General features: G+C 44.2%; 2 protein-coding genes across 4 annotated transcripts in view; one reads left to right on the top strand and one right to left on the bottom strand.

The window, feature by feature from the left end:
- APEX2 (apurinic/apyrimidinic endodeoxyribonuclease 2) overlaps positions 1 to 9,826 on the bottom strand; it is a 34,633-nt gene extending 24,807 nt beyond the window's left edge. Inside the window, exon 1 of one of the 3 annotated variants that reach the window (XM_075324233.1) lies at positions 9,628 to 9,826. In XM_075324233.1, coding sequence (XP_075180348.1) covers positions 9,628 to 9,659 — 32 coding nt within the window. In that variant the 5' untranslated portion in view covers positions 9,660 to 9,826. Of the gene's footprint in view, positions 1 to 2,695; positions 2,805 to 9,627 lie in introns of those variants that run through there. The other 2 variants (XM_075324235.1, XM_075324236.1) reach the window with 2 other exon arrangements.
- Positions 5,564 to 13,262, top strand: part of PFKFB1 (6-phosphofructo-2-kinase/fructose-2,6-biphosphatase 1) — a 66,332-nt gene continuing 58,633 nt past the window's right edge. Inside the window, exons 1-2 of the mRNA XM_075324241.1 lie at positions 5,564 to 5,642; positions 5,940 to 6,028. Of these exons, the coding sequence (XP_075180356.1) occupies positions 5,980 to 6,028 (49 nt within the window). The 5' untranslated portion in view covers positions 5,564 to 5,642; positions 5,940 to 5,979. The remainder of the gene's footprint in view (positions 5,643 to 5,939; positions 6,029 to 13,262) is intronic.

Genomic DNA, 13,262 nt, shown 5'->3' with positions numbered 1-13,262 from the left:
CAAATGGTAGTGCTCACTCATCACTATAAGCGATGTCACAGCTCACCTCCTCCCCCTCCCTTCACAATGACATTTGCGCACACATACACACATCAGATGTGTCAATACGTAAGATAACAAAAAAAGAATCATATCCTAATATCCAAGTTTTATTTCCTGAAACAGGACAAATTTTGAGCTTACAAAGTCCGAATGGCCAGTGGAAAAATGGCAAGATTTCTATTATTAATACAGAGGATGATATGGGAGAAAAAAAAAAAATAATAAGCTATATAAAAACGTGATTTAAAGGGACTCAGTCAGCACAGAATGAATGTTACCCCCAAGTACAAGGGCTCGGTGCATCATGGCTGGGCCAAATATTAAAATTCACCTCCCCACCTGCTGGTTTAACATCTATCGTCCCTCTTATTGGGCTCTTTAAAGCCAGAGGTGTCAATCAAAGAAGAAAAAGTGAAATTTGAGAGAAAAGGGGGGGGGGGGGGGTGACACATTAAGTGATGCCTGCAGCTGGGAAAGATCGGCCCACATGTCAGCTGATTTATACAGCTGCCATGTGTGCCTTGCCGAGCGAAATCGCTATCCGCCCGTGCCTTTTAACCCCTTAAATGGCACTGTCAATTCGTGACAGTACCATTATAATAGCGATTGCGCTATAATTTTATTCACAGTCCACCACCAGAAGTTACGTGACATGATCACGTAGATCCGGCGGTTATCATGGTAGTACAGGGTCAGATGAGGACTCCTGTGCTCACATGACTAAAGTCCTGTAAAAAAAACAGCAGAGTACTGGCTGTTACAAGAGATGAGCAATACTCCCAGTCTGAGCGGTGTTGCTCTGATTGGGAGAAATGAACGAGCAATCAGACTGATGATCCTTATAGCCTCCTAGGGGACCTAGTAAAATAAAAGAAAGAAAAAAAAAAAAAAAAAGTTAAAAAATCCTAAACGTTCAAATCGCCGCCCTTTCGCCCCATTGCAAATTAAAGGGTTAAAAAAAATACACACACATTTGGTATCACCGCCTTCAGAAACACCCAATCTATGATAATATAAAATCAATTAATTCGATCGGTAAACGGTGTAGCAGCAAAAAAATTCCAGATGCCAAAATTACGTTTTCTGGTCGCAACAAATTTTGAGCAAAATGTAATAACAGGCGATCAAAACGTAGCATCTGCGCAAAAATGGTACCGTTAAAAAGTCAGCCTGAGACGCATAAAATAAGCCGTCACTGAGCCCCAGATCCCGAAAAATGAGAACACTACGAGTCATGGAATATGGCACAAAACATGCGCCACTTTTTTCGGACACACTTCTGACATTTTTTTTAACCCCTTATATAAAAGTAAACCTATACATGTTTGGTGTCTACGAGCTCGCATCGACCTGAGGCATCACACCCACGCATCAGTTTTACCATATAATGAACACTAAATAAAATATCTCAAACACAATAGTGCAATCGCACTTCTTTTGCAATTTTTCCGCATTTGGAATTTTTTTGCCGTTTTCCCGTACACTATATGGTTAAACTCATGGTTTCATTTAAAAGTAAAACTCGTCCTGCAAAACACAAGCCCTCATATGGCAAGATTGACTGAAAAATAAAAAAAAAGCTACATCTCTCGGAAGAGGAATGGTGAAAAAAAAAAAAAACGGAAAGCGCAAAATCGGCCGGTTGTGAAGGGGTTAAAATATACAGTACACTGGTTCTAGTAAGTTAAGGGGACTATTAAATAAAAAAAAAAAAAAAAAAAATCATGAATAAAAAAAAGTAGTAATAAATAACATTGGAAACGTCAGAATGGCCATTTCTTGGTCATCACACCCCCCTCCAAAAATGAAATAAAAACTCATCAAAATGTTGTTGTTAGCGGTTTAATAGTTCAATTACATTGTGTATTTACATTTAAAAATTCAATAAAAAAATTAAAAATAAAAAAGTATAAAAAGTCTTTGTTTTTTTTATTTACCTTTAAATGGTCCTAATGAAAACGTAATTGCAAAAGCAAGAAAAAACACAAAAAAAAAACCACACAAGCCATCATACAGTTCCATCCGCAAAAGACGAAAAAAAAATGGTGACAAAAAAATATATTATAAAGCATTTAAATGGAAAAAAAAAAAAAAAAATCTTTACATTTGGATTGGCTGTAATTGCACTGAGTGAGTCGTGCTCCCGGGTCATTTTCATTGTATAGTGACCGCTAATAAAAAAAAAAAAATAAAAAAATAAAATATTTGAAGATTTTTCACCATATTTGAGAATTTTTTCATAATTTTTTTCACACATTGTATGGTAAAAGAATGGCGTGAGGCATAATGTGCGCTCTTGGGGTACAGCGTGGAGCGTGGACAGAAAAATAAAGATACGGCTTTTTGGAAGGAAAGAAAGAAAAAAAAAAAAAAAGTTGCACCCCCCAAAAAAAAAAAAAAAAAAGTCAGGAAAGGGTTAATAAATCCTGCGCTTACAGACCAGGACAGACACTAATTTGACTGCATTTACTCTTGTGTTTTTATAAGGCACAGTCTGTGACTCTGCAGCTGCTTGTGAAACTACAACTCCCAGAATGCTCTGCTAGCCACACGCAAGGCATGCTGGGGTCTGTAGTTTGGCACATAGCCTGCTTATATAACGTATATACTTGTGTCCCCACCTTGCCTCCCCCTCTGCCCATACATAACACACCTACAGCTCTCCCGCCAGTCTCCCGACATGTCTGCACCACGCTCCGCTTATGACAGCGACATGTCAGCCGGAGCCGCACTCCTCTTCTATTTCCCGCCTCCCGCCTAGAACTCCCATTCCGGCGCACAGATAATACGTCATCGATGTGGGCGGAGCTTGGTGAGCATGCAGACGCAAACAGAAGGGCGTGGTAAATGACGTCACGTTTTCAGACGTCACTTAGTCCATAAGCTGCAGCGTAGTCACTGGTAGTTGTGGAGACACCCGGGGGCCAGAGCTGTGCTGTTCATTCACACTTCTGTATTACCATTACCCTTAATACTGCCAAAGCAAAGCTCCACACGTGTTAGTTGATGCTCACACGAAATTATCAAGCCCAAAAATTGATAAAAGGTTTTCTTTTCTTATTTGTTAATAAAATTTGGCGCGCCTTACTCCACATTAGTGATGTGATCGGTCTGCCTAAGAACATATATAAGTTTTTATGGCACGCTTAAGAATTGTGGTTCTTGGAAATAATGTGGTTGATTGGTGTAGTGCGTTCCAGAAAACTGGTGCAGCATGTGTGGCGCCCCTGAGGCTTCAGTCGCCACAGAGTACTGCACCTCATTTAAAGGGAACCTGTCACCTAGAATATGCGTTCTGACCTATCAGCAGATGCATGTGTGCCCTAATTACACCTCCCTACCCATCCCTGTGCTGTAAAATTGTATATGAAAGTAATAAAAAACGTTTTATTACCTTCATATTTCGTATGTAAATAGCAGGGAATGTGGTCACAGGGGCGGCGCCTTGCCCTATGGACGTCTGCATATTTCCGTGGTATCACGCCTCTGTGGGCGTGATACCATGGAGCGACGTCCCCGTCGCTCATTCTATCCTGCGCGCATTGCAGCAGGCTTCTTTTCCGGGTGTTCAAACGCCGGCTTCAGATGCGCAGTGCGCAAGGAACTGCCAGGATGGGGGACAATATATACACACACCAGGATGGGGGACAATATATACTAGGATGGGAGATATTTACTAGGATGAAATACATTTACCAGGATGGGGACAAATATACCAGAATGTAGGAAATATATAAACTGACAAGGAAAACTGCAGAACATTGCAGTAGCGTTGGTATTCATGGTTATGACTGTTGATGTAGGGTCAGTTAGTTGCACACGGTTATAACCGTGGATATCTCAATTACCTCATGTACAGAGCGTTGCAGTACACTTACCTCATGTGCAGGGCATTGCAGTACACTTACCTCATGTGCAGGGCATTGCAGTACACTTACCTCATGTGCAGGGCATTGCAGTACACTTACCTCATGTGCAGAGCATTGCAGTACACTTACCTCATGTGCAGAGCATTGCAGTAGCTAAGGTATCCATGGTTATATATATGGTTATGACCACTGATGTAGGGTCAGTTAGTTGCTCATGGTCATAACCATGGATATATCAATTACCTCATGTGCAGGGCATTGCAGTAGCTTAGGTATCCATGGTTATGAATGCTGATATAGGGACAGTTATTTAGTTTCACATGGTCTTACCGGTGGATATGTCAATCACCTCATGTGCAGAGCATTGCAGTAGACTTACCTCATGTGCGGGGCATTGCAGTAGCATAGGTATCCATGATTATGACCACTGATATAGGGACAGTTAGTTAGTCGTGGTCATAACCATGGATACCTATAAGGTACTGCAATGTTCTGCACATGAGGTAAGTACACTGCAATGTTCTGCACATGAGGTAAGTGTACTGCAATGCCCTGCACGTAAGGTAAGTGTACTGCAATATTCTGCACATGAGGTAAGTGTAGTGCAATGTTCTGCACATGAGGTAAGTTTACTACAATGTTCTGCACATGAGGTAAGTGTACTGCAATGCCCTGCACGTATGGTAAGTGTACTGCAATGCCCTGCACATGAGGTAAGTGTACTGCAATGTCCTGCACATGAGGTAAGTGTACTGCAATGCCCTGCACATGAGGTAAGTATACTGCAATGCCCTGCACATAAGGTAAGTATACTGCAATGCCCTGCACATGAGGTAAGTGTACTGCAATGCCCTGCACATGAGGTAAGTGTACTGCAATGCCCTGCACATGAGGTAAGTGTACTGCAATGCCCTGCACATGAGGTAAGTGTACTGCAATGCCCTGCACATGAGGTAAGTGTACTGCAATGCCCTGCACATGAGGTAAGTGTACTGCAATGCCCTGCACATGAGGTAAGTGTACTGCAATGCCCTGCACATGAGGTAAGAGACATGGCTATGTCAGGAGAACTATACTACATTTCTAATTGGAGGTGTTTGCTAATATTATATTATTATTATTATTAGGATAGGATCTTGGAGTTGGGAATACCTCTTTAATGATAATGGGCTCGGAAATAAAGGAATGAGGCGACTAATTAGTTTGAATGGAAAACGTTACGAAAAAAATTCCAGAAAACGAAAAAAAATATTTGGGAGAAATCAATGCCATCTCTTTGCGGTTTCTACATGAAAAACTCGTAGATTTTGACCCCCGGAATATGCAAAAAACGCCCCAAAGCTGGGATTACCCCTTAGAAGTCTATGGCAACAGGCCTGGTCTCCCATAGCAACCAAGAGCGCAGCTTTTTGATTTACTGCTGTGAAACATTGAAAGCTGCTCAGTAATAGGTTGCTATGGGCAACAGAATAGGCCCGATTCCCTACCAGATAAAGGGGGTCCGGCTCTACATTTTCCAAAGACTGGAGACATGTAACAAAACATTTTTTTCAGGGGCAATAAAGGGTTAACCCCGTCCATGCTGCACTGTACAGCGCACCGCAATAAATCACTGCGATGACTGAAGTCTATATTAATGGCACTCGGCTCAAGGTCAGAAAGGGGAGTGCACAGGTCCCAGGCGTTAAAGACACAGGCCTCACACTCCAGGGGTGACAACAGGGAGCACAGGTCAGCCATGGCCGCCAGTGTATGAACTGTCATGGTGTATGCAGGGCATTGCTGGCCCGCTGTAAGCACCTATCTTGAAGGAACCTCTATTTCCCTATAATATGTCTTAAGTCCGGGTATGTTGGGATTGGCCGCTCGCTCGCTCGCTCGCTTGTTTGCAGCCAGAGGATTATTCTGTGTGGCAAGAACAGCAGGTGTTTGAGGAATATATTAAGCCACAGTCAGTTCGGCCTAAAGGGCAGCGGCAGGGTTTTATTTTTATGCCTGTTTAGTAAAGCTGACCTTTCATACGTGCAGGGAGGGACTGGAGGCGAGAAGTGGCCCGGGGTCATATGCAATGGACGGGAAAAGCAAGACGCAGGAGGAGAAGGCCTCCCGGATCCCAGGTGAGACGCCTGACTGCGGGGTCCAATGGTCAAAGTCTTATTGTAGTGTCTAGTCGGGTCATATACCGATATTATACTGCTATACCGGTCATGGCGGGTTTCATAAAATTACGCCTCACCCTGAGTATTGAATGCAATCTCGTATGCGCCACTTATATCTGATGTTGAAAACTGCAATACCACGTCGGTTCGCAGTATAAACCACAATCAGTTGTCGAACATTGTGCTATTGTGGTATACATTCATGTTTGTGTTTTTCATTTTATTCTTCCTTTTCTGTAAGGATCTACGGCGATACATCACAGAAGGGTGTTAGTTTTAGGACGCGGTGCATGTAAGTTAGGCTTAAAGGGGTTGTCCACTACTTTTACATTTATGGTCTATACTTAGGATAGGTCATCAATGTCTGATCGGACGGAGTCCGATACCCGGCACCCCTGCCGATCAGCTGTTTTCGGTCCTGGCAGCGGTAGCAGACAGACGGAAATGCTCAATTGCACAGCTGCTCCGGCCGGGTACTGCACATGTGCCAGGTACTGCACATGTGCCGGGTACTGCACATGTGCCGGGTACTGCACATGTGCCGGGTACTGTACATGTAAGCCGCCAGAAATGCTCCGTTCCGAGGCTGTCCTAACTTTTTATGGCAGCCGCGTATCACACATCCACCTCCTATTAATTTGAATGGGAGGTGTATGTGCAGTACCTGGCCGCTATCAGGTCATCAATGTCTGTTTGGCCGGGGTCCAGCAGCCTGCATTCCCGCCGATCAGATGTTCTCGGTGCCAGCGGCATCAGAAGGTGGCCGGAAATTCTCAGTTCCATAGCTGTCCCATCCTCTGATAGAGACTGCGGCTGGGTACTACGCGGATGTGCAGTACCTGGCCGCTATCAGTTAACAGGACCTTAGCATGTACGGCTGCCGCTGTTACTGAGAACAGCTGATTGGCGGTGGTGTGGGGTGTTGGACCCCAGCAGATCAGACATTGATGACCTATCTTAGGCCCCCTTCATACATCTGTGAAAAATGTTTGTGTTTTTCATGGCCGTGTTCTAGGTGCGTATGGCTCATCCATGTGCCGTGATTTTGGCACAGGTGTGTTCTCCGTGTGCTCGCACACGGAGATCAGGAACTTTTTACTCACCTGTCCCCAGCACTGATATCTCCAGCACTGCTGCTGCTTCCGGGTCCGCGGTGAAGGAAATATGCATGAGCATAATGAGCAGGACCCAGAAGCAAGTGCCAGCAGCGCCGAAGACAGCAGGGCTGGGGGTAGGTGAATATAGAAAATAATTTTATTTTAAAGACACGGTACGTAGTGTATGGTCCGTGTGACATCAGTGTTGCCGGAGAAAAACAGACTTGTCTACGTGGGGGAAACGTGGACACGCGTGTGCAGCACAGGACACATGTCCATGAGAAAACACTGATGTGTGCGCAGACCCATTAGTATTAACGGGTCTCCAGTACGTATGAAAACTATTGTCATACGTACCAGAATCACGGATGTGTGAAGGGGGCCTTAAAGATAGGCCATCAATGTAAAGTTAGTGGACATCCCCTTTAACATTCACAGCCTCATCACGGACCACAATATCCAGACCGGCCATGGACCTCCTTCCTCAAACATAACAGTTGAAGCAAATTGATTCGCAGGACCCGGTCTATCAGCCACATCAGGAATCTGTGGCCGCGAGCCTTGAAAAACGCCTCCTACATGAGTGCGTCCGCGGCTCTTCTTTTGATTAGCCGGCCTGGTGAGATGTTGTCATTGCAGTGTGACGCACATGTAGCATCGCTCCAGGCCAGCTAATCAAAAGAAGAGCAACGGATGGCGGGTGATAGGCGGTTCTCAGGGTTCCCGCCCATCAACTTCAGATTACTGATGTGGCTGATGGACCAGGTCCTGCAAAAAGATGTGCACCAACAGTTGACTTCGGGTCCGGAGATGGTCCAAATATCAAGGTCCGGACCTGGACTAACCTGGAGAATCCCTTTGATCGGTTATTCGCCTTCTTCATAAATGGATATTGTTGAATAAAGCTTGGAAATACAAGCAATTTTTCAATTTACTGCTTGTTAAAATTTTCAGCCATTTTTGAGATATCAACACTTTTCTTGTTTACGACTTGTTGCCTTGGAGACAGACCACCGATTCTAGACAGCAGTGTATACAAGCTCTTTTCTATTGAGCTTGTAAGCACTGTTTTGAAACTAGCCAGGATCGCTTTAAATTACCTCCTAATCCTGACTAGTTTCAGAGCGGTGCTTACAAACTAGACCGCATCGGTGGTCGGTCTCCTAGGCAACGGGCTGTAAACAAAAGAAAAGTATTAATATCTCAAGAACAAATGAAAATTTTAATAGGCAGTAAATTGCAAAAAGGTTTATATGTACAAGCTCTATCCAATAATATCAATCTGTGAAGCCATTCAAGGATGGAGTGCAGAATAAATGGCTGCCGGGCTCCTGACCCGGAATGAATAACCTCTAAGCATATATGAGGCTCTTCAGTTCGGGTCAGGAGACCCATGGTTGGTTCAGGCATCAAGATCCATACTCCGACCATGAATGATTAACGGGTGAAACTGTTCTAAGGCCAGAAAGCTGCTGCAAATATTAAATCTGTGCACATACCCATAAGGCACATGCAAGTGGTCATATGTTTTGTATGTAAATGAAATGAGTCTGCTATATTGGTGCATGCACTGCCTCCTGGAGGCCACTAGAGGATGCTCCTGCTCACCAGTTTAATGCTGGTGCTTACATGCTACATATGCAATCACTTGTAGATCGCAAAAAAAACCCAAAAAAATATTTTCCGCCCCATGAACTTCCACCCATGCACCTCTATTACAGTGGGCCTGTAATTAAGACTGCTAATTTTAACAATCCCCCACCTTAAATTAATATTCCCCCCTTTCCAGTGCCACCCTGCACTGTATATTTACAGCAGAGCAAGGTAGACCTTAAAGGGCTATTCCCACCGCCAAGATCCTATCCCAACATGTAGAAGATATAATAATAATAATAATAATAATAATAAAAAATAAAAAATACCTCCAATTAGAAATGTAGTATAGTTCTCCTGATTAGCTATGTCTCTTACCTCATGTGCAGGGCATTGCAGCTTATCCCCAATACTATGGATAAGCAGTAAAATATTTTTTGACAACCCCTTTAACATGTCCCTATATGCCACTGCCAGGGCTTGCAATTGCACAGGCTCTAAAGAATTGCAGCCTATAACAGCCGGCAATCAGGATATTGTATGTTTAAAACCCAGTCGTGGAGTAAAAGAAAAAGTGGTTAAAAAATTTGTGTTCACGAATATATAATATTTATCAACTACTTTGAAATAACAAAACTATACAGGATTGTGATCACCGCCTCCCAAAAGATCCGAACCATAATGTAAAAATCACTTTTTTTCACACCCATAAAAAAAATAAAAAAATAATTCTGGAATTTATTTTTTTTCTTCTTTTGTATTCTTGTTAATAAAAAGATTAAATAGAAAGTTACATTTACTTAAAATAGCAGTCAATAAAATCAGCTTGTGCCCAAAAAAAAAAAAAAAAAAAAAGTTTGTACATACCTGGGACAAAAGGTGTCCTTAGGGGTGTCCATTCCCTGAAGACCCTTAGGGAGCTAGTTTTGTTTTCGAGTCATGGCGACTTGATGGATGAACTCTCTGTAGGAAGATCGATCTTCTGCCGCCCAGATAGGTCCACCGGGGCCTTCTACGCCTAGATAGGTCCTCAAGGGGTCTTCTCCTCAAGGGGTCTTCTCCACCTAGATAGATCCATGAGGGTCTTCTTCGCCTAGATAGATCCACCAGGGGTCTTTTCCACCGTTATCTTGATTGTATCAAGCCCTCGGGTTGCTGGTCTTCCTCTTTGCCTTGTTCCTTCTATTCTTCCACCCATGATGTCCTTCTCTAGTGATTGCTCTTTTCATATGCTATGTCCAAAGTAGACAAGTCGTAGCTTGGTGATCTTTGCTTCGAGTGACATGTCTGGCTTAATTTGTTCCAAAATTGATTTGTTTGCTCTTCTTGCCATTCATGGTATTGATAACTTCCTCATGCACTACATACTACTATACTACTACTTCGAAGGTGTTGATTCTTCTTCTGTCTTATTTCTTTATGATCCAAGTTTCGCATCCATATGTTTGTACAGAAAAGACCAGACTATGTACAAGCTGAGACCAGACTATGTACAAGCCGTGTCTTCATCACCAGTGAAATGTTCCTTGATTTGAGGACCTTGTCCAGTGACTTCATTGATGATTTGTCCATAGCTAGTCTTCTATTGAATTTCGTTGTTGGTCGCTGCACATCGAGTTATTGTTGAGCCGAGTAGGTTGAAGTCCTTTACCACTTTCAGGTTGTTGCCATCCATCTCAGTTGTGTCCTGGTCGTACCTGGTAGTAGTCAATAGCTTTGTCTTCTTTGTATTGAGTAGGAGTCCCATGTTTGAGCTTTCCATCTTGACGCTCCATTATAAGTCCTTCATAGCATCTACGCTTGTTGCTATCAATGTTGTATCACCTGCATAGTACTAGATTCTAAACAGTGTCAGACATGAGACTTTGTGTCCTATACGTGAAAATTGGATGTCTAAATGAGACTAAAGGGCCAGGTTTTCTCATAGTTTATAACTAATTGCTGTTGGTCTCAGTGGGGGACACTTTGAGATCATCTTACAACTTTGCAACATATGAATATACCCAAACAAGTAGTTATTGCCCAAAGTGGAAAACCCCTTTAAATTTGTTCCTGAGCTGAAATCTCAATGCCTTTGTTTATAGTAGCTTTCTAAATAGGAGACCTACCATGTATGGGAGCAAAGTCCCTTGTGTTGGTACATCACTAGAATTAAGTTTTGAGCATTTGAGGAGGATTTGGAAAGATTCTGTTTAGTTTCTGTTCCATAAAATAAGTGTGAACATATACGCTAAGTTACATCTAGTTTTTGGAGCAGAAATTTGGCAAATCTTCCCCATAACCTCAAAACTAAGTTTTGAGGATTTTTAACCTTTTAACATAGCCGTGAAGCACGGTTTGGATTACTACATATGTACAACATCAAACCACAATCATCATATGAATGCAGCGCCAGAACCACCATCAGCACATGAAGACATTGCCAGAACCACAGTCAGCACATGAATGCAGAGCCAGAACCACCATCAGCACATGAATGCACCACCAGAACCACTGTCAGCACATGATGGCAGTGCCCAGACCACCATCAGCACATGATGGCAGTGCCCAGACCACCATCAGCACATTAAGGCAGTGCCCAGACCATCATCAGCACATTAAGGCAGTGCCCAGACCACCATCAACACATGAAAGCAGCACCAGATCCACCGCCAGCACATGAATGCAGTGACAGAACCACAGTCAGCGCATGAAGGTAGTACCAGAACCACAGTCAGCGCATGAATGCAACATCAGGATCATCGTCGGCACATTAATGCAGTGTCAGGACCACCGCCAGCACATGAATGCAGCACCAGAACCACAGTCAGCACATGAATGCAGCACCAGAACCACAGTGAGCACATGAATGCAGCACCAGAACCACAGTCAGCACATGAATGCAGCACCAGAAACACAGTCAGCACATGAATGCAGCGTCAGGACCACCATCAGGTGGGGTTGGAGGGGGGAAAGGAAGAAGAAGAAAATAAAGAAAGACAGGAAAAGGGAAAGAAGGTAAAAAAAAAAAAAAAAAGAGAAAAGATTAAGAAGAAAAAGGAAAAGAGTGAAGAGAGGAAGAGGCATAAAAAGGGGAAAAGGGATGAAAAAGAAAGGGGGGAAGGAAAGGAGGAGAGGGGAAAGGGGAAAAAGGTGGGATGAAGGAATGGAAAAAAAAAAAAGAAAATGGGGAGGGGAGAAAAAGGAGAAGGGGGACAAGAAGAAAGAGAAAAAGCACAAAGAAAGAAGAGACAAAAGGAAAAAAGGGGGAAACAAAGGGAGAAAAAAAGAGGAAGGAGATGGTGAAGTGCAATCAAAAGGTTTATATTAGATAGATCATAAAAATCACTGAAAAAAGGAAACAGAAGAGGAGACATGGGGAGTGAGAGAAGGAATAGGGCAGGAGAGGGAAAGGAAGTGACTGAATGAGAACAACCCTGCTGATATTAGTAATAGGTATATGTGATAAATATGGAGGGTGTGCACTGATAATGTGCAGAACACCTAAGGGAGAATCGGGAATTATATACCCAATGCAGGAAATGACAAGACATCATGCGGCCGGTGCCATAAGACATTCCTGCAGGTCACGGGCCATGTGATTGCGCTTACTCGTCCCTCCTCTAGGATCTCCGTACATTGCAGGCTGGAAAGTTATGTTTTGCCCTTTTTCATGTAATTGGAAATCAAGGTTCAATAATCAGTTGGACGCATCAATGATTGATGTCTGTAAATATGGAGTCGATCGGCTGCCGATCTCCTGGGGCTTCTTTAATGCAAGCCATAATGTAGGAAACACGTCTCCCTATGTTCTCCCGAAAAAAAAGACGTTATAAAGGGAATATGTCACAAATTGGATGATCGGCTCCTGTAATACTACACTGCAGTGTTCCAGACAAAAGCATAGCTGAACGTGCCACCAGACAAGAGGTGACTAGTCCAAGAAGCAGGGCATGTCCCCACAGGCTTCTCCCCGCAGGCTTCTCCCCGCAGGCTTGTTACCACAGGCTTCTCCCCACAGGCTTCTCCCCACAGGCTTCTCCCCACAGGCTTCTCCCTACAGGCTTCTCCCCGCAGGCTTCTCCCCACAGGTTTCTCCCCGCAGGCTTGTTACCACAGGCTTCTCCCCACAGGCTTCTCCCCGCAGGCTTCTCCCCGCAGGCTTCTCCCCGCAGGCTTGTTACCACAGGCTTCTCCCCGCAGGCTTCTCCCCACAGGCTTGTTACCACAGGCTTCTCCCTACAGGCTTCTCCCCACAGGCTTGTTACCACAGGTTTCTCCCCGCAGGCTTCTCCCGGCAGGCTTCTCCCGCAGGCTTCTCCCCACAGGCTTCTCCCCGCAGGCTTCTCCCCGCAGGCGTCTCCCCACAGGCTTCTCCCCACAGGCTTCTCCCCACAGGCTTCTCCCCACAGGCTTGTTACCACAGGCTTCTCCCCGCAGGCTTCTCCCTACAGGCTTCTCCCCACAGGTTTCTCCCCGCAGGCTTCTCCCGGCAGGCTTCTCCCGCAGGCTTCTCCCCACAG

The sequence above is a fragment of the Anomaloglossus baeobatrachus genome, chromosome 9 (genome assembly GCF_048569485.1).
Source record: "Anomaloglossus baeobatrachus isolate aAnoBae1 chromosome 9, aAnoBae1.hap1, whole genome shotgun sequence".
Classification (NCBI taxonomy): domain Eukaryota; kingdom Metazoa; phylum Chordata; class Amphibia; order Anura; family Aromobatidae; genus Anomaloglossus; species Anomaloglossus baeobatrachus.
Note: the sequence above shows the minus strand (reverse complement) of the source record. Positions and strands in the feature narration are given on the sequence as shown.